This window comes from Octopus bimaculoides, chromosome 13, assembly GCF_046866305.1.
Source record: "Octopus bimaculoides isolate indiv1 chromosome 13, ASM4686630v1, whole genome shotgun sequence".
NCBI lineage: Eukaryota > Metazoa > Mollusca > Cephalopoda > Octopoda > Octopodidae > Octopus > Octopus bimaculoides.
This window is the reverse complement of record NC_142940.1, coordinates 10,595,977-10,616,179: the sequence shown is the minus strand read 5'-3', so window position 1 is coordinate 10,616,179 and position 20,203 is coordinate 10,595,977. Positions and strand designations below refer to the sequence as shown.

At 33.7% G+C, this 20,203-nt stretch overlaps 1 protein-coding gene across 50 annotated transcripts in view; it reads left to right on the top strand.

The window, feature by feature from the left end:
- The window catches only part of LOC106881827 (uncharacterized), a 399,079-nt gene extending 379,494 nt beyond the window's left edge, over positions 1–19,585 (top strand). For 19 of the 50 annotated variants that reach the window (XM_089361499.1, XM_089361510.1, XM_089361506.1 and 16 more), the window contains 5 exons: positions 2,699–2,866; positions 5,628–5,837; positions 13,893–13,982; positions 14,817–14,947; positions 17,087–17,169. In XM_089361499.1, the coding sequence (XP_089217625.1) occupies positions 2,699–2,866; positions 5,628–5,837; positions 13,893–13,982; positions 14,817–14,918 (570 nt within the window). In that variant the 3' untranslated portion in view covers positions 14,919–14,947; positions 17,087–17,169. Of the gene's footprint in view, positions 1–2,698; positions 2,867–5,627; positions 5,838–13,892; positions 13,983–14,816; positions 14,948–17,086 lie in introns of all 50 variants that reach the window. The other 31 variants (XM_089361526.1, XM_089361527.1, XM_089361530.1 and 28 more) reach the window with 4 other exon arrangements.
- The last annotated feature ends 618 nt before the right edge of the window (positions 19,586–20,203 follow it).

The following is a 20,203-nucleotide window of genomic DNA, read 5'->3' as shown; positions in this document are numbered from 1 at the left end:
CTTCCCCCTCAACACACACCCACTTTCTTTTTTTTTTTTTTAAATCACTTTACTAATACAAAAACGTAAGTAGTAAACATTGAACAAACTATTAACTTTTATTGTGCCCACCCCTCCTAATTTACACCATTCCCCAACTGTTATAATCATCACTGACTATCTTCAGTTCCCAAATTCTAGACACATAAATATATATATCCAGTATATGTTATTGAGGCAGTATTAAATTAAAATAGTCATCTATGTACCATACTTAATTGATATACACTATTGATAGGCCAGTTGCTGCAGTATTCATCTTGAGATACCATGCTGTAATTGGCCTGTCAACAGTGTATCTACATTATGATATGATACCTAGATAGCTATTTTAATTTAATGTTGCTTGAATTGCATATACTAGATTATTATAGTGTTTTTAACACAGCATGACCCATAGGGAATGTTGCCTTTTTGAGAATACCACAATAACTGGCCTATAAATAGCGTATGTACATTAAGTATGATACTTAGATGCCTGTATAAATTTCTTGTATTCTTTGGCTTGCTTTGGTATCATAAAACTGTTTTACAGTTCTTCATAAAGTATCAGCACTCTTGTTCACCACAAGGCAGTTGACCAGCTAAACTGGAAAATGAATTTTAGTTTGAGCCAGGTTACTGTGTGTAGCCTTTGGTTGGTGGATAGTAAACTTAGAATTTCCAGACATTTTTATATACACATTAGAAAATTAACGGAACCTCTGTTAGATTATTTATATGAAATGTGTCTCAAGATGAGAAAATAAACACATGGAAAATTGAGATGATGGAGTAAATTTTCATCAGCTTGCCTTGTCCAGATTGTTATTTGGCAGCATTCCTATTAAAATGCTAATCAAAACCAACTGATTAGGTGTTAGGAAGCAAGTCTGATTTACTATATTTTACCAATCAACGGTATGATGCTGGTAAGTTTGAGGAGATACTTCACATGTAGGATTTAATCAGTCGACATTCCTCTCTCCATTTTTAACAAAAATGGCTGATCTTAGATAACCTTTATTAGTTATTGTTTAATAGACTGAGAAAAGGGACTGGATGTGCTGTAGAAAAGACCAATGTTGTTTATTCTTCACTGCATAATTCTATCCTGTTAAGTTTTTGATGCATCCCACAGTGAATATACTCATTTACTTGTTTCAGTCATTTGACTGCGACCATGCTGGAGCATTGCCTTTAGTTAGGCAAAACGACCCCAGGACTTATTCTTTGTAAGCCTGATACTTATTCTATTGGTCTCTTTTGCCGAACTGCTAAGTTACGGGGACGTAAACACGCCACCATCGGTTGTCAAGCGATGTTGTGGGGACAAACACATATATATATATATATATATATATATATATATATATACGACGGGATTCTTTCAGTTTCCATCTACCAAATCCACTCACAAGGCTTTGGTCGACCCGAAGCTATAGTAGAAGACACTTGCCCAAGGTGCCACGATGCCTGTCAGTAATTTATCCTCCAAACAATATCATATTATATTAAACATGATTTTACTGCAAAAATTGTGAAGTGACTAAGTGGATAAAATGTTGCACCATCATTCCACTGGTTGTGAATTTGTTTTATTATGACTATTTTAGTTATGATTAAGCAGAACATTTAATTGTACTGACCGGAGCAGAAGGGAAACGCAAGGGTTTTCTGGCTGTGTTAACCGAAAATACACCAACCAATCCATTATCCAGAAAAATATTTGCCTCTCATCCACTTCATTCTCCAGAAACCATCCTTACTTCCCTCTCCATAGTTGATAGTCACATTTTCATCAAAAGATTCTTTTTAATACTTCCATCAGAAAAGTAAAATGGAGTTGTCCTAACACAACTGTGCCTTGTTTAGTTCTGGGTGCAGTGACGTCATTTTACATTAAGGTAATTTATCATTCTGTTTAGGATTCAACAGCTTCAAAACTGAATTTTGTTATGACTTAGTCCCTAGATTTGTGGTGGGAGTCTTGGTCAAGGAGATGTATTATGTTAGTGTAGTTTAGATACCAGAGGGTGACTCGTTGAAGTAAATGGAAATCATAACCTGGTAACTTGGTGCTTTTTACATGGTCTTAGAATTATATTAGAATGGGTTTTGCCAATTTCCTTCTAAGACTATTCTTGCCTTGTTTTATTTTTTAATCATTTATTAAAATGTCACTCCAAGTTTGTTTATAACTTATCTTGTTTCACTTGATAATGATATCTGCACTTATACATATTGTGTGTGTGTGTGTATAGTTTACACACCACAATATTTTAGTTGCTTTATTTGTTTCCCCACATCCCCCTCCGCTACTAAGAAATATTTGACTAACTGGGTTTTATTAATATTTTTTTTTTTGCGTTTAAAGCAAAAGCCATTTAACTTGAAGCATGGAACCATGTAACTGCAAATGGGGTGGGGTGTTAATACCATTGAATGTTGGCTGTGGCGTATTGTGCCAAAATCTGTGCAAATGGTTGCATGCAGGGAGTTAAAAATGGCTAAGGCCTTTTTTTTTTCTCCCTCCCTCCTTTTTTTTTTTTTTACCTCATCTTGTTCGCGGTAGCGATTTGCACATGGCACTAACTTTTATTAACACTTTTGGCACACGATGCACTTAAAAATAAAATTATCAACCTATCCAGAAATGTCCATGTTTGTCTTAACGCAGACAACTAGAGCTGGTTTCGGCAGCAAGTTCGGCCTAGTGAATGGCATCCGGGATCCACAAACTGGACTTCGCAAAAGGCCTCCTCCACCTGTTCCGCCTAAGTACACCAGAAGCAATCCTGAGGACCAGCTTGATACCCATCCATATCAGGGTGGTCGTCTGAGCCCAGTAAGTACAGCTGGTATTGGCTGCTGGTGATGGTAATGGTAATGGTAGCAGTAGTAGTAGTAGCAATGTTGATGGTGGTGGTGGTAATGGTGATGATTTTAGAGCTCTGTGGTGGTGGTGGTGGTGGTGGTATTTTTTTTACCTTTTTAATGGTGGTGGTGATGTTTGCGGTGATCATGTAATTTTTTTTTTTTTTTTTTTTTTTACCTTTTAAAATATTTTTCTTGCATTTTCCTAAACTTTTCAATCCTTCCAATTTTTAAAAGTAACTTTGTCCTGATTTCATGTTTTCTCTCCTTTCATGGATGCTTTTCTGCCCGTTTCTTTACCATTTTTTTTTAATACTGTACACATTTTCTTTCTCTGGATCAACACTTCAATTTGCATTTTTTTCCGTCCCATTACCCCTATTGTCTAGGTGCATTATGTGACTGTTGCAAATGTCATATATATATGTGTGTGTGTGTGTGTGTGTATATATATATATATATATATATATATATATATGCTGCATGTGTGTGTGGGTGTCTGTATAATATATATGTATATCTGTCAGTATGTACATAGGTATATGTCTGTGTATATACATATGTGTATATGTATGTATATATGTGTGTGTGTACATTATTTAATTTTAAAAAATTTTAAATATATAACATGAAAGAAAAAAAGACTCGATAATAATATAAAGAAAAGAAATTTAAGACAAACATTTCCCCCCCTGCTTTAATTGCACATTGCAGAAAAGAGTTGCTCCATTTATCACTCTATCTTTTAAAATACTTTTGCACCTTATTTCACATATTCTATTAACAATACATTACAATTTTAACTAACTTGTATAAAAACCAAGGTGTTTTGGTAGTGGGAATTTTTCTTTGTACAAGATGGGAATTTGAGGTTGTTGTGTTCTTGTTTTCTAGAAACAAGACCTAACTTTGCATGCATACTACCGATCTTTAATATCAACTTTATATAATTTTATTCTTAATTTTTTTTTTTTTTTTACACATTGATTGAATTAATTACTTATTGATGTTTGTTAGTTTCTTTCTTGGAAACAGTAAAAAATAATTTTGAATGCAAACAAAACCAATGAATAAGAATAAATTGATTTTTAGAAAATATTGTGTAGATTTAGAAACACTATTAAATAATATCAATGTTACCATAGCACTTATAGTAATAATAACATAATTAGAAATTTGTTACAATCTAACATACTTCTTTAGATTTCAACTATTTTAATCACTCTCTCCTCCCCTCCCTTTCTTTTGGAGTGTTTTTTCTTTGTCATTTGATATTTTTTAAATGAAGACTTTTAATTTCTAGTCTTCCTTCCAACTTAATTTCTATACTGCATTCTTCAGCATGTGAAAAGTTACTAAATGCCTGATATTTTGATAGAATGAATTATTTTCCCTCTCCTTCTAAGAAAAAAAAATATCATTTGCATATATTGATATTTTTATTCTTGTTAATGAATACTTATCTCCTTGGGAGGTGTTTATTGACTCTGAAGTCCTTTTGCTCTGCAGTTGCAGAAATATATATACACATACACACATGCTTGTGTGTGCATACTTGTTTGCCTTCGGAGTCTGCAAAAGTTGCTCTCTGAAAGCAGTGTTGCTTTTGTCACTCTTCCTGTGAACAAATCATTCATTTGTATCATGTCTTCAAAGATATGTGAAATAAATAAATACTTTACTTGCAAAACACAAATAAGGGTTAGCAACAGGGAGGACATCTGGCTGAAAACCAATGCCTCAACAATCTGTCTAACCCATGCTGGCATGGAAAAATGGACATAAGACAAACATGTATACCAACCTGTCTATAAATGCAAATTAACTGAGAAACCCTGCTCCATAACATTTTGCATTCATTTTTGTAAATTATTAGGACTTAGCTGTTTAAAATTTAAACCAGTCACATCCCACCAAAATATTCTGTTTTATGCTCGGACTGGCCAGCTCTGGCTTCTCCCCTACCTTACAGGGTTACCTTAAAAATAAACAACCACATTGTCAAAACCACAAGGTAATACATGGTGAATTCGAAACGATGTGAATAAATAAGCATTACATTTGACAGAGTAATCTAAAAGCTAAAGGCTTAAATATTTCAATCAATTTATATGAGGCTTTTGAAGTGGCTATTTTTAATGCCAAGATACCTTCGTTAATGATAATTAATCAGCCATGAAGGTGGTGCCTATTTTCCAATCAGCAAAGCACGCTGTTTCTGTTCCTAAATTGGAAATTTGGCCTTGGAAATGGCTCATGCAGAAGACTAACTATTCCAATTTCCACCATGGCCTATGTTGTTATTGACTTTACACTAATTAGTTTAGATGGTTTTATTTTAATTTAAAAGGCAAACTTTTTAAAATAGTGTTAGGGACTGTTTTAGCTATGTATTCACTAAATGAATGAGGTTTTTTTTTTCTTTTCAATACTATTACATTTGCTAAGCACTAAGATCTCACCAGATCACATTAGTGAGGAGTGAATAAGCGTATATCATGATAGCAGTTTAAATCTTCAATAACCATTGTAACTACTAAACATTTCCTAGTATGAGTCCATTCAATATTGCAATCTATCTGGTATGTTTTTCTCTCCTGGAACCCTAGAAAGTCTTTCAGTGCCTGACATCCTAAAGTTCAACTCCTTTCTGCAATAAACATAACCTTGCCTCTTGCTTAACGCTTTTGCCTTGTACCTTTTTCCAATAAGTCTTCTTTCGTCTCCTACAGCCCCCCACAATTGCAACGGAAAGTATCAAATATACCCCAGATTTAAGTGAAATGCCAATATCTACCAAGAATGTGCCCATAGTAAAGACAGAGACCAGGAAAGTGTCTTACCAAAGAGAGGGTGTAGAAGGCCAGCCTATGTCTGAAGACGGGGTCTTGGTCAGTTCGCAAGCTCATAGTTCAAAAACACAGACGATTGAAACAACTACTGTAAGTTCATCATGAAAAACAAAACAAAAAAAAAATGGGAAAAATTATAACTAAAAAGCAAAAAAAAAGAACCAAGATTAAAAAAAAAACTGTAGAAGCCAATTTGAATGCTTGCTGTTGTTGCCTTGCTACGGATGGTTCTTATAAAATATCTCTCTTTCCCCTGCCCCGATCCACCCAACTGGTTGCCTCTTCATTTTGAATTCCCTTCCAAACCCACATGTTTGGTTTTTTTTTTCCATTTCTCCGCATCTTGCTGCTTTTGGGGTGTTTTTTTTTTCAAATCCTTTTTTTTTATTGCTTGCTTTACTTAGTTTTTCTATGGCATGTAAATGAATGAAATTTTTTTTTTTTTCAGCAAACTTTACCACTACAATTTTGGTTGGCAGAACAAAGATCTGCGTGTTGTTTTATTTTATTTTTTTTCTTTATTCATTTGTCAATACTTTTGTTGTTGTTGTTATTGTTAATACTGTTGTTACTGACAAGCTTGACTTCTATATTTTAATGGGGAATAGGTTTTATTATTATTTTTTTTCTCTCTCCAAGCTTATTAGGACTTAGAGATCTTTTACTGAATTTATCCACCTTTTACAGAATCCCTACCCAATTAATTATTGCCATTCAAATGACTGACCATTTGTTTAAAACTATTTTTAAAATAGCTATCATTTTTTTTTTTTTTTCATTCTATCTTAAACCTTCTTTAAAAATAAAATATTGGATTCTAGAATTATATAAAACATTCAAATTCTAATGAAGAGTAACAAATCTATAAAAAAATTATAATAAATTTATGGTTAAGAATCAAACTAGTGTCTCGAGTTTCTAGAACAGTCTCAAATGTGGTGCTTGTTTAACCCCATTGTTTTGAATTAATTGTGCATTATGTCATGGCTTTGAACCTTTGATGATGTGATTGTTTATTTTCGGATTGACATTGTAGTATTGGTGTGAGAGGCTAGATTTGACCAGTTTGAACATGAAATAGGCTTAAATGCTAACGGGTTGACCCTTTATGATTTCAGCTGACCATATTCAGCCCAAATTTTCTACCTGTTGTATATTTAAACCAGTCAGATCCAGATCTTCACACCTACCCAACAATGTCATAATGCAATACAAGATAATGCCTGATTAATTCAAAACAATATGAATGAATAAGCATTGCATTTGTCAGAATAATCTGAATGCTAAAGGGTTGAATATACCATTGATATCCAAAGTATTTGACCAATTAGACTGACTATACAGAGCAAAAGAACTGACAGTAGATTGCTTATTCTGACACAACTTAAGACTCGGTTCTTTTAGTCTTACATGTTTATACTGTCGTATACTGGCTGTGACAGGTTTACCTACTTTACGGAAATAAAATAATGTATTGGTCTGGTTAGTTAGCATTGAGTTAACCATTAAGCAAAATAAATATATATTTTGAGCTTCATAGGAAAAGGCATCATAGAGGAGGTTTTTTTTGTTTTTTTTTTAATCCTGCCAGTGTTGAAGTTACCATATGCTAGGGTCCCGCATAAAGAGTTAAAAATTTACTTTTATTTCTTTCCTTGTTGCCTTAGTTTAGTGATAGCAAAAACCATTTGCTCCTAGTTTCAACAATATATATGTGTGTGTGTGTGTGTGTGTGTGTGTGCGCGTGCGTATTCATACATATACACACATATATATACATATATGTATATGTGTGTGTGTGTATACAGGGTGATTCAAAATTCACCATACATTGGAATAATTTATTGTTCTATAAGAAACAGTTTATGAGAACAGTTTTTTTTTTTATTTAACAGGCTCTATATGGTTACCATTGTTTTGAATACACATCGTAATACGTTTACCCCACTCACTGTGAACTCGTAATAGCACATCTGGTGAAACGTGTGCAAATGAGTTGGTGATGCGTTCCTTCAAATGATCTATGTCTTTTATCTTTCCACGATACACCATGCCTTTCAAATGCCCTCAAAGATAGAAATCAAGAGGAGGTCAGATCAGGGGATCTTATAAACTGTTTCTTATAAAAAAAATAAATTTTTCCTATGTATGGAGACTTTTGAATCACCCTGTATATATGTGTATATATGTATGTATATACACCCATATTATATGAATGGACTAAGTGGTTTTTCTTTTACTCTTCATATCTAAATAGTGTAACTAACTTATTCATTCCTCTACTAGTGGATAATATATTTATTTTATCTCTAGTTGAACTAATAGTGTATAATTAGTCATAGGTTAGTATGTCTGCATAGCTGACTTTCCATGTAGCTTTACTAACTTGGACTGACACAAGAATCTTCACACATTACTTTATGATGTAGAATGGGTTTTCATACAGATCTTTAAATTGGTAAAAAGTATAACTTCAGAGTAAACTGATGGTAAGTACTTTGATAAACTCACACACACAGATATATGTATAGCCACACACATACAAGATGTATGTGGCTTGTTCTCTTTATGTAGTTATTTTCTTCTTCTGTAGTTTTGCTCACTTCGGCTTTAGTGTATTTGATCGTTTTTCTGTTTGGCTGTCATTGTTGTTGTCCTCTGTTTATAAATCATTTTTAATATCAAAATTTAGTTTATTCAGTTGATATCAAAAATAGTTTTTTTGTTTTCTTCCATTTGTTTGATCTCTGACTTTTTGGATCTTTGGATCAGCATTGTTTTAATGTTGATTGTTGTTACTTGGTCTTAAAGATATTTCATCTTCGGCAGTAAGTTAGTCACAGAATGCCAGATCAGAGACCCTGGTGATATTATTAAATTTTGATTATATTTTGTGTTTGAATCACTTTGTTCTTTTGCCCACCTCAGTCAGAAATCAACAAATACCATGAAGCACCAAATCAGTCTGATTGACTGACATACACACACACACTCTCTCTTTCTCTCTCTCTTTCTCTCTCTCTCTCTCTCCATAAACTGATTTTGTGCCACTCTGAAGCATGGATGAGAAGTCATTATTATTCCAAGTGAAGGGGCACTGCAATGGTCATGTAAGTTAGGTACTGTTCTCTTCAGATGTCACTGGATTAGTAGTTCATATCTATCTGCAGACATTGTTTTGTCTCTGAGTAAAATACTGAACTGTCTCTTGCTTTCTGAATCTCCAAAGAAATTCTTCCTTAGTTTTATTGTCCCAGTTGTTTCTGTAACTTTCTAGTGACAATCTAAATACAACTGTCTCCTTTCATAGTGCTTACAACTTAAGCCCTGTACTCCCTGTGGACCACAGGCTGTCGACAACATGTTGCCACTGTTTTCATCTCTGGGTCGACAACATGTTGCCACTGTTTTCATTTCTGGGTCGTCTTTTCTACTTCTCTCCAGTTGTATCCCTATTTTTACACCTCTATCTTCAGTTATTTTTAGGGCATCTTCTTTTCTGCCCCCTTTGTGCATTCCAGATTATATGTGTCCCTGAAGGAAGGCCTTCTTATCCCAAGTATTGTTGGTTTTCAATTGTCATCAGTGCTTCAGTAATTTTGCCATTTGTAGATAGGAGTGTTGCGCCTTCACAGACCCATTTTTATACCTCTGAGAAGTGGTCCCTATTAGTCTGGCCTCTGTCCAACATAAGAAGTCCTCTATCAGCAGCTTGTGTTCTACTGGCATAGTTCTCAAGGTCATTGAGACACACAAATCGCCATGCCACAATCAAGACAGGACCTTGTGGGAGATCTTCCATAGTACTTCTGCAGAAACGTTTCAAGTGCCATCTTTAAAATAAACCAAAGACTGGTGCTGTTTCAGTCAACTTCATCTTGCTGTTAGTTTAAAAGTCTCTGATTCTTAGAATTGGCTGTCGTCAGTCTGTTGTTTTTACTCCAAGAGTGCTTTAGATTATTTCTGATTACTGAGAATAATTCAAATAGTTATCCTTGTTTAGCCCCCACCCCATATCAGCCTTATAATCAGAAGCATTCTATCCGTGACCATCTTGTCTTTTTGTTAACCAAAGATCCTCTTGGAAAAATTTTTTAAAAAACGGCTACAGGCTGCAATTTAAGTGAGATTTAGCTGTTATTTCTAGCAGGTGCAATGACACTGTAGAGGCTGCCCTGTTGGCTTGAAATTGCTCAAATTAAATGTGTGTCTATTCTTGTTTAATTCTTTAATGATTCTTTTCTAATGAGTTAATTGCAAACTTCGATTTTTTTTCTTCTTCTGTATTCTGTAATTAGTTAAAATATCCCTACTATTTGTTTCCTTTTGTAATTCCTGATAACCATTGAGACATTTAAGATAGAATATTTCCATTTCTTTTTAATCTCCTTAAATATATAAATGCATATTTTACTCAACATTTAACATTATATTTGAGAAGTAAAGTAAATACAATATATATATATATATATATATATATATATATATATATATATAGTTTGCTGCTCTATTATAGGTAGAGTTAACAAAAAATAAAATACTCCATCTAGTGAGTGGTAAATATCATTTGATATATAACACAGTATTTAAATGTAAGCTACTGAGCTTCATCCTATGGAAACAATAGTTTGGTAGATTTATATAACATGCTTTGTGTCTCCAAGCAATCCTTCAGGCTCATTAGACATAATTTTACTTGAAAAATAGGAGGCTGGGGTCTATATATCTGTTTTCAGTCTTCTTTTAGAGAGGGAAATGTATAACAGAATCAGTTTTTATCTTTTCTAATTAAAAAAAATAATCTTCTCCTCAGTTATCTTCAACTTTATCAAATACATAAAGAATAGAATTGATATGTCATCACTTCTTTATTCCATTGTAAACCCAGTCCAATTTTTTTCCATGTTTATCATAGATTAGCATGCTATCATACTTTATAGTATTCTGTTTGTGTGCACAGGGGAGGGGATTAGCTTTGCTATCAGTTTACTGGAATCAAATGTTCTTACAATAACAAATTCCATCCACATGTTCTGTTACATAACCATTTTTTCTATCTAAACCGGAATCTATTTGGTATGCTTCAATCAATTTTTACTTTCACGCTGCTTCACATTTTAGCCCTTCCATTTTTATTTCTACTGAATGCTTTTGTGTGTGTGTGTGTGTGTGTTTTTTTTTTTTCATCTTTTTTTTCTATCACTTTGGCTACTTTTTCAGTCCTGCTGGTCAAGCACTGAATTCTAATGTATTTTATCATGTCACCTCCATGGACAGTTCATTAGTTATGTCATGAAAATTGGTTGATGTTTCTTTGGATTTTGTTCTATGTGATATTACATTGGAAACAACTAAGTACCAATATGATTAAAAAAACAAACTCAGTGTTAATTTGCAGAGTAATGTTTGTATTATATATAAATAGGTGGATATTACAATATTGTTGACAGCATAATATAGCACTTCTGGTAATGAGAGAGAAGCACCATATGCATATGGCAAGAATAGAGGTGACCTGCTGTTATGGTGATAGTGTATTTGAATTGGGCAGTTTGTGATTTCATTGGCTGTTGTATTCATAAAATTCTGTTGACAGTAAATGTGAACATATTTGTGCCAGTGTTTGACAGGTTTAATGTATGTGCCTGTGTATCCAAAATGAGTAATTATGTTGATAATCTATTCTTAAATTAATTGGCAGTCATTCCCATATAATTAATGCTGTGTTAGTTAATATAACACAGATCTCTTTGATGTCAGCATGAAATTCAGATTCTTTGGAAATTTAATTGAATTATGCATTTTCAGCTTAAACAAGATTCCATACTACTAATGGAGGAACATATTGAGATGACAATCTTCAAAGATACGTTAGCAGCTCACAGATAAGTTCAGGAAGCATAAAACTAAACTATTCAACCATACTGAACTTTAAATTACAATATGTAGTCAATTTCTTAGACATAACATTCAGCTTTAATGACGAAATATTTCAGCTGTATATTATAACAAATGACTCTATCTTGTACATAGATAGAAATTCAAATAGCTCTCAATGTGTTCTTAGAAATCTACTTATTAGTTTGACAGGAAAATGTTTGCAATATCTTATAGTGAAATAACATCCAACAACTACCATATGCACACAACCAAATGGACAAAAGATCCCTGCATCTTGTTACAACTCACTTTTGTTCCAGACACAAGTGCAGAAAAATCTTTAACCCAGACTCTCAAAATAAGCTATTCAACACTACCAACACTGACATAAATAAATCCGCACATACACAAACATCTCCATAGAACAAACCTGTTCACATTCACCAAACATGCACACACACATGCCTTGGGAATCCTGTAAATGTAGCTGGCAATGAAAACATACACTGCATAGTTTAAACACACCATCATTGTAACACAATGGATTACCTCTATTCTTGTCTTAAGAATTGACATAAGTCATGCAGAACAATGGATCTCATCTATCTCAAATTACCTGAAGAGCCATTTTATGGCAAAACTCAGTTGTGATGTATCTGTTATATAATTTGTAAATGATTTCATGAACAGAATGAAGTCCTCAGTATGTTGTTGGAGTGAATATATTTATTAGATAAATATTACTACTTCTCTGTGATTTAAATTTTATTTTACTTACTAAACTGAGCATTCTTTGTCGAGTTAAAGAATGCTCCATTTAGCATGCACATTAAAATAATATTCAAGTAGTAATATTTATTGTACCATTTATAACGTAAAGAGTACTTGCAAGAGAAACTTCCAGCTTTCGAAAATGCTCATGGACTTTGAATTACAGACTGGTTGAATTTATAACCGATACCTTAGAGTACTATCAAGATATTCCATGATGCTGAATCATTTCTTTACTAATTATATTATCAAGTGAAGTACAGTTGCCCTCTCCCCAAATGTTTTTCTGAAAACTCTTCAGTTGAGAATTACCTCCCTTCACATGTGACTCTCAGGACTTGCGTTAAGCAATGAAATAGTGGCACTCTGGTGTCACTTTGGATTAGAACCTTTGTTTTCTTTCCAGATAATGTCTGCCTGATGAATCAAGCAATCATGAAACAAATAACTATAATATATATATATATATATATATATATATATATATAGTTTTAAACCCTCTATTCAAAAGGCAAAACTATTACATTGTTTGCCTCAAGTTACAAAAATCTTCATTTCAGTTACTGGCTTCAAATAAATAAAAGATTTGATTGAGTGGTACTTGACTATAACATGTGTGTTTCAGTAACACACTTAACTCTCTCTGTGTCTTAAATGTGTACTTTCTCATATGAGAATGTCACCTGTGCTTAACCAGTGAAGACTTGATGTAATGTAATTAATATTAAAATGGTGCTAAGTACTGTCCTTTTAAAAAACTTCTTTAGGTTCCTAAGAATGGTCCTTTTTTTTGTCTTTTTCAACCCTGAAGCTTTTTGTTTTGTTTCGATGTTTTAGGTATTAAAATTTTAATTGTAAAAATAATTGATATAAAGCAAAATGTTCGAAACTGCCAGAGTAGTTTATGAAATAACCAGACTTTAGGGATAATATTATGATTTTATAATTAGGACATCGATATTATTTTTGTTCCGTGAAAACTTAAAATAATATTTTAATTAGGAATTAGATTAGATTAACTTCCTTTTTTTAAAAGAAACATCAAAAATCTTAATCTTTTGTCCTCATTTTACTTAATAAGTATATACATACATACATATATATGTGTGTGTGTGTTATATAATTTCATAGAAAAGAAAAGTATTAGGAACAAGCTGATTTAGAATAATTCTTTTGAACTTTCATATAGAATTAGGCTTTTTGGAAAATTTCTGTATCAAGTGGAAATTTATTTAACCATGTTTAAGTTGTTTTTTAATATAAATTTATCCGTATTTGAAAGAAAAATATATTTTGTTGTCTCTTCAGGTTTTTTTCATTTTTTAATTTTTTTTTATTGTTCTGCTCTAATATAAAAATTGTTTTTTTAAAAAGAAGAGGAAAATATTTGAATGCATAATAAGCACACGTTTCTATGATTAGTATCTTCATGTATTTTTGTATGTTCTTTTGTTTTATTTTTTCTCCTCTCCCCTCCACCTCCTGCAACTTCAGTATCGAACTGAGAAGGATGGAATGATCGAGACACGAGTAGAAAAGAAAGTGACCATAACCAGTGATAATGATGATATTGATTATGATGCCGTGAGTAAACCTTTGTGTTGTTTGTTGCTTTTTTTTTGTGGGGTGGGGGCAGATTCTGTGATCATTTTTGGAAGCAAGTAAGAAATGAAGAAACATTTGGAGGTGTTAGAGTTATCTGTTCTAAGTTGTGGGTTTAATGTATAATTGGAAGCTATTAAGTTTGTAGTTTGTAGTACTAAGCTGAAATCCTCTTGTGAACAAAACCTGTGATATATTTGTATTGTATCTGGTGAAGACATGAAGCGTGTGACCTATTGGTGTTTTTTCTTGGGGATGACAATCCCTGCAACGCCTGCCAGCATGGAAAACAGACGTTAAGCAATGATAATGGAGATGAGGATGACTCTTGAACCTTTAGAAGAAGAATCATTTTTGAAAAGATCTCAAAATTCAAAAGCAGATAGCCAAAGTGATAAAAACACACAGGCTTCCTGCTCCTAGATTAGCTTTTCAAATCTACTGTTGGCATTTAAAATTAACATCTGCATCTTCAATCTTTTTTGATTTGTTTCATTGAACCTCTGATCCACTGTTCAGATTATATATATATAATTTTATTTGGAAGTCTGACCCACCTCTCCTAAATGTACTCTATGCTTGGCTGTTGAGTTAATCAAGTCATGCCAATAAGGTTTATTTGGAGGTGCCAGTATTCGCTTGCAGTTACAATCTAACTACAACACCTTCCTCTGTCTCTGGTTTCCTGACATCTTACTTCTGGTTGGCTTGTTACTTCCTCAATCAAGCATTTCGACTTCCATCTATTCACCTATCTCCTTCCTAATTTACTAGTAAATACTATGATTTATTTGTTGTGTTGCTCTTTGATTCCAGGCACTTGCAGAGGCAATCCGTTCTGTAACACAGATGAACCCTGACTTGTCTGTGGAAAAAATAGAATACATGAGGGAAATTGAAGAAGTAAATGATAACTAACATCTTTCAGTATTGTTTGAGACCCTTCAGTAAGTATAGCCCCTCTCACTTATACTTCCTTTAAATTTGTTTATGTTGGTGTTGTTCAAAAGCATTCCACTCTGGTTGTAAAACCCTACTTCAAAATGACTTTCTATACAAGCCATGCGAGCATCGTAATATGGATGTTAAACAAACAACTGAAGCGTCATTCAAAGGAAATTTAACTACTAGGTGCAGGAGTGGCTGTGTGGTAAGTAGCTTGCTTACCAACCACATGGTTCCGGGTTCATTCCCACTGCGTGGCATCTTGGACAAGTGTCTTCTACTATAGCCTCAGGCTGACCAAAGCCTTGTGAGTGGATTTGGTAGACGGAAACTGAAAGAAGCCTGTCGTATATATCTATATATATATGTATGTGTGTGTATATGTTTGTGTGTCTGTGTTTGTCCCTTGACAACATCGCTTGACAACCGATGGTGGTATGTTTACATCCCCGTAACTTAGTGGTTCGGCAAAAGAGACCAACAGAATAAGTACTAGGCTTACAAAGAATAAGTCCTGGGGTCGATTTGCTCGACTAAATGCGGTGCTCCAGCATGGCCGCAGTCAAATGACTGAAACAAGTAAAAGAGTATTGTTAACAACTGACCATATACAAGCTGCCTTGTTCGTTTGCACAGAGTTACCCTTGCTGACTTATCTTATGGCTTTTTGGCAGATTCATAACATCAGATAAATGTAGTGCAGCATTTAGTTACAGGACCTTCATATCCCCAAGCTCAAATCCTTATGCTGTCGACTTTTACCTTTCATCATTCCAAGGTTGATAAAATAAAGTACCAATCGATTTTGAAGGTCAATTTAATCAACCAAACATTTGACTCATTATGCTACTGTTAAGAATCGATTATTGCTGCCTCAATTAAAACTTCCATTGCTTGTTTTCAGGCTTTTAGTTAACCCTTTCAGGGTCAATAAATTAAATACCAGTGAAACACTGTCAATGTAATCAACTAGTCCTCTCCCAACAAATTTCAGGCATGGCGCCTTTAGTAGAAAGGATTATTATTATTATTATTAAGTCGGTGAGCTGGCAGAATCGTTAGCACGCCAGGCGAAATGATTAGCTGCATTTTGCCTGTAGCTACATTCTGAGTTCAAATTCCGCTGAGGTTAACTTTACTTTTCATCCTTTTGGGGTCAATGTGATTGACTCACCCCCTCCTCAATATTTCAGGCCTTGTGCCAACAGTAGAAAGGATTATTATTATTAAGGTGGTGAGCTGGCAGAACCGTCAGCACACTGGACAAAATGCTTAGCAGCGTTTTATCCATCTCTACGTTCTGAGTTCAAATTCTGCCGAGGTCAACTTTGCCTTTCATCCTTTTGGAGTCAATAAATTAAGTACCAGTGAAACACTGGGGGTCTATGTAATTGATTAGTCCCCTCCTGCCAAATTTCAGGCCTTTCGCCTTTAGTAGAAAGGATTATTATTATACTTGGCAACATTTTATCCAGCTTTACATTCTTTGTTAAAATTCTGCCGAGCACAACTCTGCCTTTCATCCTTTTGGAGTCAATGAAATACGTGTTCCAGTTGAGAGCTGGAGGTTGATGTAATCAGCTTCCCCACCCCTCAAAATTGTTATCCTTGTGCCGGTGGCACATGAAAAAACATTCGAGTGAGGTCGTTGCCAGTGCCACTGGACTGGCTCCTGTGCAGGTGGCACGTAAAAAAGAGACCATTTGAGCGTAGCTGTTGCCAGTACCACCAGACTGGCCCTCGTGCCGGTGGCATGTAAAAGCACCCCACTACACTCTCGGAGTGGTTGGTGTGAAGAAGGGAATCCAGCTGTAGAAACTCTGCTAGATCAGATTGGAGCCTGGTGCAGCCTTCTGGCTTGCCATTCCTCGGTCAAATCATCCAACCCATGCTAGCATGGAAGGCAGATGTTAAACGGTGATGAATTATTATTATTATGGCAGCAAGCTGACAATCTTTAGCACACTTCACAAAATACTTAGTGGCATTCCTTCTGACTTAACATTCTGAACTTAGATGCCACCAAGATCAACTTAGCTTTTCACTCTTTCGAGAAATTCGAAGCAATTATTATTATATTTCACAGATAATAATAATAGTAATAATAATAATAATAATATATTTCCAATTTCTTTTTTCAGTGTTACAGTGAGAATGTGTGCGATATACCAGTGTTCACAACATCTTTATCGTTTCCTCGATGCCTGCTATTACCATAGCCAAGTGGCTGAAAAACGATCATCTGTTTTTTATTACTACTGCAACAAACAAACATTTAAAAAAAAAAAAAATAAGCAGACTTCCTAGTCGGTCTCATTATTATTATTATTTCTCTTTTGTCTTAATTGACTAGGGCAGTCCTCCACCTCTCTAACTGCTGGTATAGCTGACTCCCAGTAATCTTCAACTCTTCCCTCTCCCCATTGCTCCTCTCCTTGTTTGTTTGTACTCTTCCATCGATGTGCCACCCTAGGCTTTCTCCTCCATCTCCCTCTCCACCCCCTCTCCCATCTTTAATTTTATTTTACTTCAATTTTTTTTTTTCTAAATTTTTTTTTTACCAATAGTTTCTGGTTAATTTTCGACTAAAAAGTAAAAATACAAGAACAAAATGGAACAAACAAAATAATAATTGTCATCTGCAGTAAAGACTAAAAGATATCATTTTGATGATGTCTGGAAATGTCTTTCAAAAGACTCCCACATGAATTCTAGTTCTATCATATATATGTATGAAACGATTTTTGTTACATAAATTATAAACAACAAATCACACACATACTGGAAATTTCATAATAATGGTAAAAAGTTGGAGAGCTGGGGGGGTGTACTTTATATTATTATTATTATGTTTAATAATAATAGTAATAATAATAATAATTCCTGTTTCATGTCAATGTTAGAGGAAAATGAAAATCTAAAGTTACAGATATATATATATATATATATATATATCTGAAATCAATATAATATATATATGGTGGTTGTGTACTCTTTATGTAGAGTCTGACCACCTCTGTTACCTTAAATTCATCATGGTATCTGATGTGGCTTATATATATATTATTTGTAAATTATCACTCCATCTGTTTGATTTGGAAGATGAGTTGATGGAGGAAACATATTCTGATTATAATGTAAAAAGAAATTATGATGATGATGATAATAATCAGAAGTGAAATATAAATAAGTCTCCATTTAGGTGTGAGCATTAGTGTGGCACATGGATCTCCTTACACACAAACATACACACACACTCCCCATTTGCATAGTTTCTCTCTGCCCAAGCATTTTTTTTTTTTTTTTATAAAATCCAAAAGACGCTTGATGGACAATGTCCTAACTTATATTTTGCAGTAAAATGCCTGGACTTTTTTAAAATCTTTTTTATATATATATTATATATTTTTTTTTCTTTTAAAAGAAAGCACAAAAGACTACACAAAAAAAATTCTTTTAAATTTTTGTATTTAAATTTTCATTCAAGAGTTCTCTTTGGAATTTACAGTTTTGTTTGTTTTTTTGTTTTCTTAAGGAGAAAAAATACCTTTTTAACTTCCTATTTTTTAAGATGTATATTTTCTTAGTTTTTTCTCTCCCCTCTGAAAAAAAGATGGGTGGGAAAACTGCAAGGTACATACATTGGGTCAAGAGGGTCTGTTAGTATTAGTTGCTCTTTCATTGGAAAAGCAGAGGGGGGTGGGACTGTAGCTAGCTTTCATGAAGAATTTAAGTTTTATTTCAACTTACCTTTTTTTTCTTCTCAAACCTTTATACTAAGCTGTGAAAAATAATGTAATGACAATGTAGATCTTTGTTTTATTTTTTTTACGCATTTCTATTATTTCTTGCCTTTTATTTATTTTCTTTTTTGCTTTATCCAGTTGCATATCCGCCCATCTCTGTTTTACAGCCGAAATACTTATTTCAGTTGCTTGTTCAAATCTAATTTCTCTTTTCTCCCTCTCTTCTGTTTAACTCAAAAGATGTATTTCTATTTCATCTTATTGTTTGTTTTTCTTCAAAGAAATTTCGGAATTAATGCTTGGTTTTTATACAAGGCGTTAATTAATCCCCACCCCTCCCTTTTTTCTTTCAATAAAAAAAAAAACATTTCTGGTTCTATTTCAAAAGCAGTCAAATCCAGGCAGCATTCCCATACTTTTAAATGCAGAAAAAGAGTTCTGTAGCTTTTTTTTTATCCCAGTGTTGTGGTATGCCTTAAGCAAACTTTTGCTATCACAACATTGTTGCCTTGTAGAATTCTCTCTCTCTCTGTTATATATATATTATATATTTTTTAAACCACAAAAAAATTTTTAAAACATAAAACCTCAACCAACCAGAACTATGACTACGATCACAATTAGTACAAGTGATTTCATCTGAAGTAGCCACTAACTTGTTGTACATTGCTGAATTTCTCCAAAGTCGCTACCATTCCTCTACTCCAGCTTGCTTCTTCTGCTGCAAACTAGCAATTACTAATGTATATTTTGCCATATAAGTAATTAAAAAAAAAAAGTTAAAAAAGAGAAAAATTCTTACAGAACAGCCACTACAGGAGGCACATAAGCAGGAAGCTTTTTACTTTTGGACATCTTCAAAATGAATAAATGTTGTTTTATTCTTAAAATGTCTACTGTATTTGTTTTTTTTTCTTTTTTTTTTTCTTCAGGAGAGAAAGTCCTTATATATATATATATATATATATATATATATATATATATATATATATATATATATATATATATATATATATATATATATATTTTTTTTTTTTGCATTGAACTGCATATTATTTTGTTCTGCCCACTCATATATTGCATTTAGGTCATTCTGCAGGCTTACAATATCATCAGGATTCTTTATTGCCTGAGATATCTTTGTGTCATCAGCATAGCTAGTGACAGTGGCTCTCCGAGTGACCGTGGGCATGTCCAGAAGGGCCACTATGAACAGTAGTGGCCCCAGAACAGTTCCCTGTGGAACACCGCACAATATTTGTGTTTCCCTAGATAATTCTCCATTGGCTGCAACTGTTTGACTTCTACCATTCAGGAAGTCATGCAGCCACTCTCCTAATTTACCAGCTTGTGACATATCAAGCCATGATCAACTTTGTCAAAGGCTTTTGCAAAGTCGAGATATATCACATCAACATTTGAATGGTCAAGTAGCTGCTTCAGGACCCAGTCATAATGCTGCAAGAGCTGCGTGAGGCAGCTTCTACCTGGACGGAAACCATGCTGGGTCTC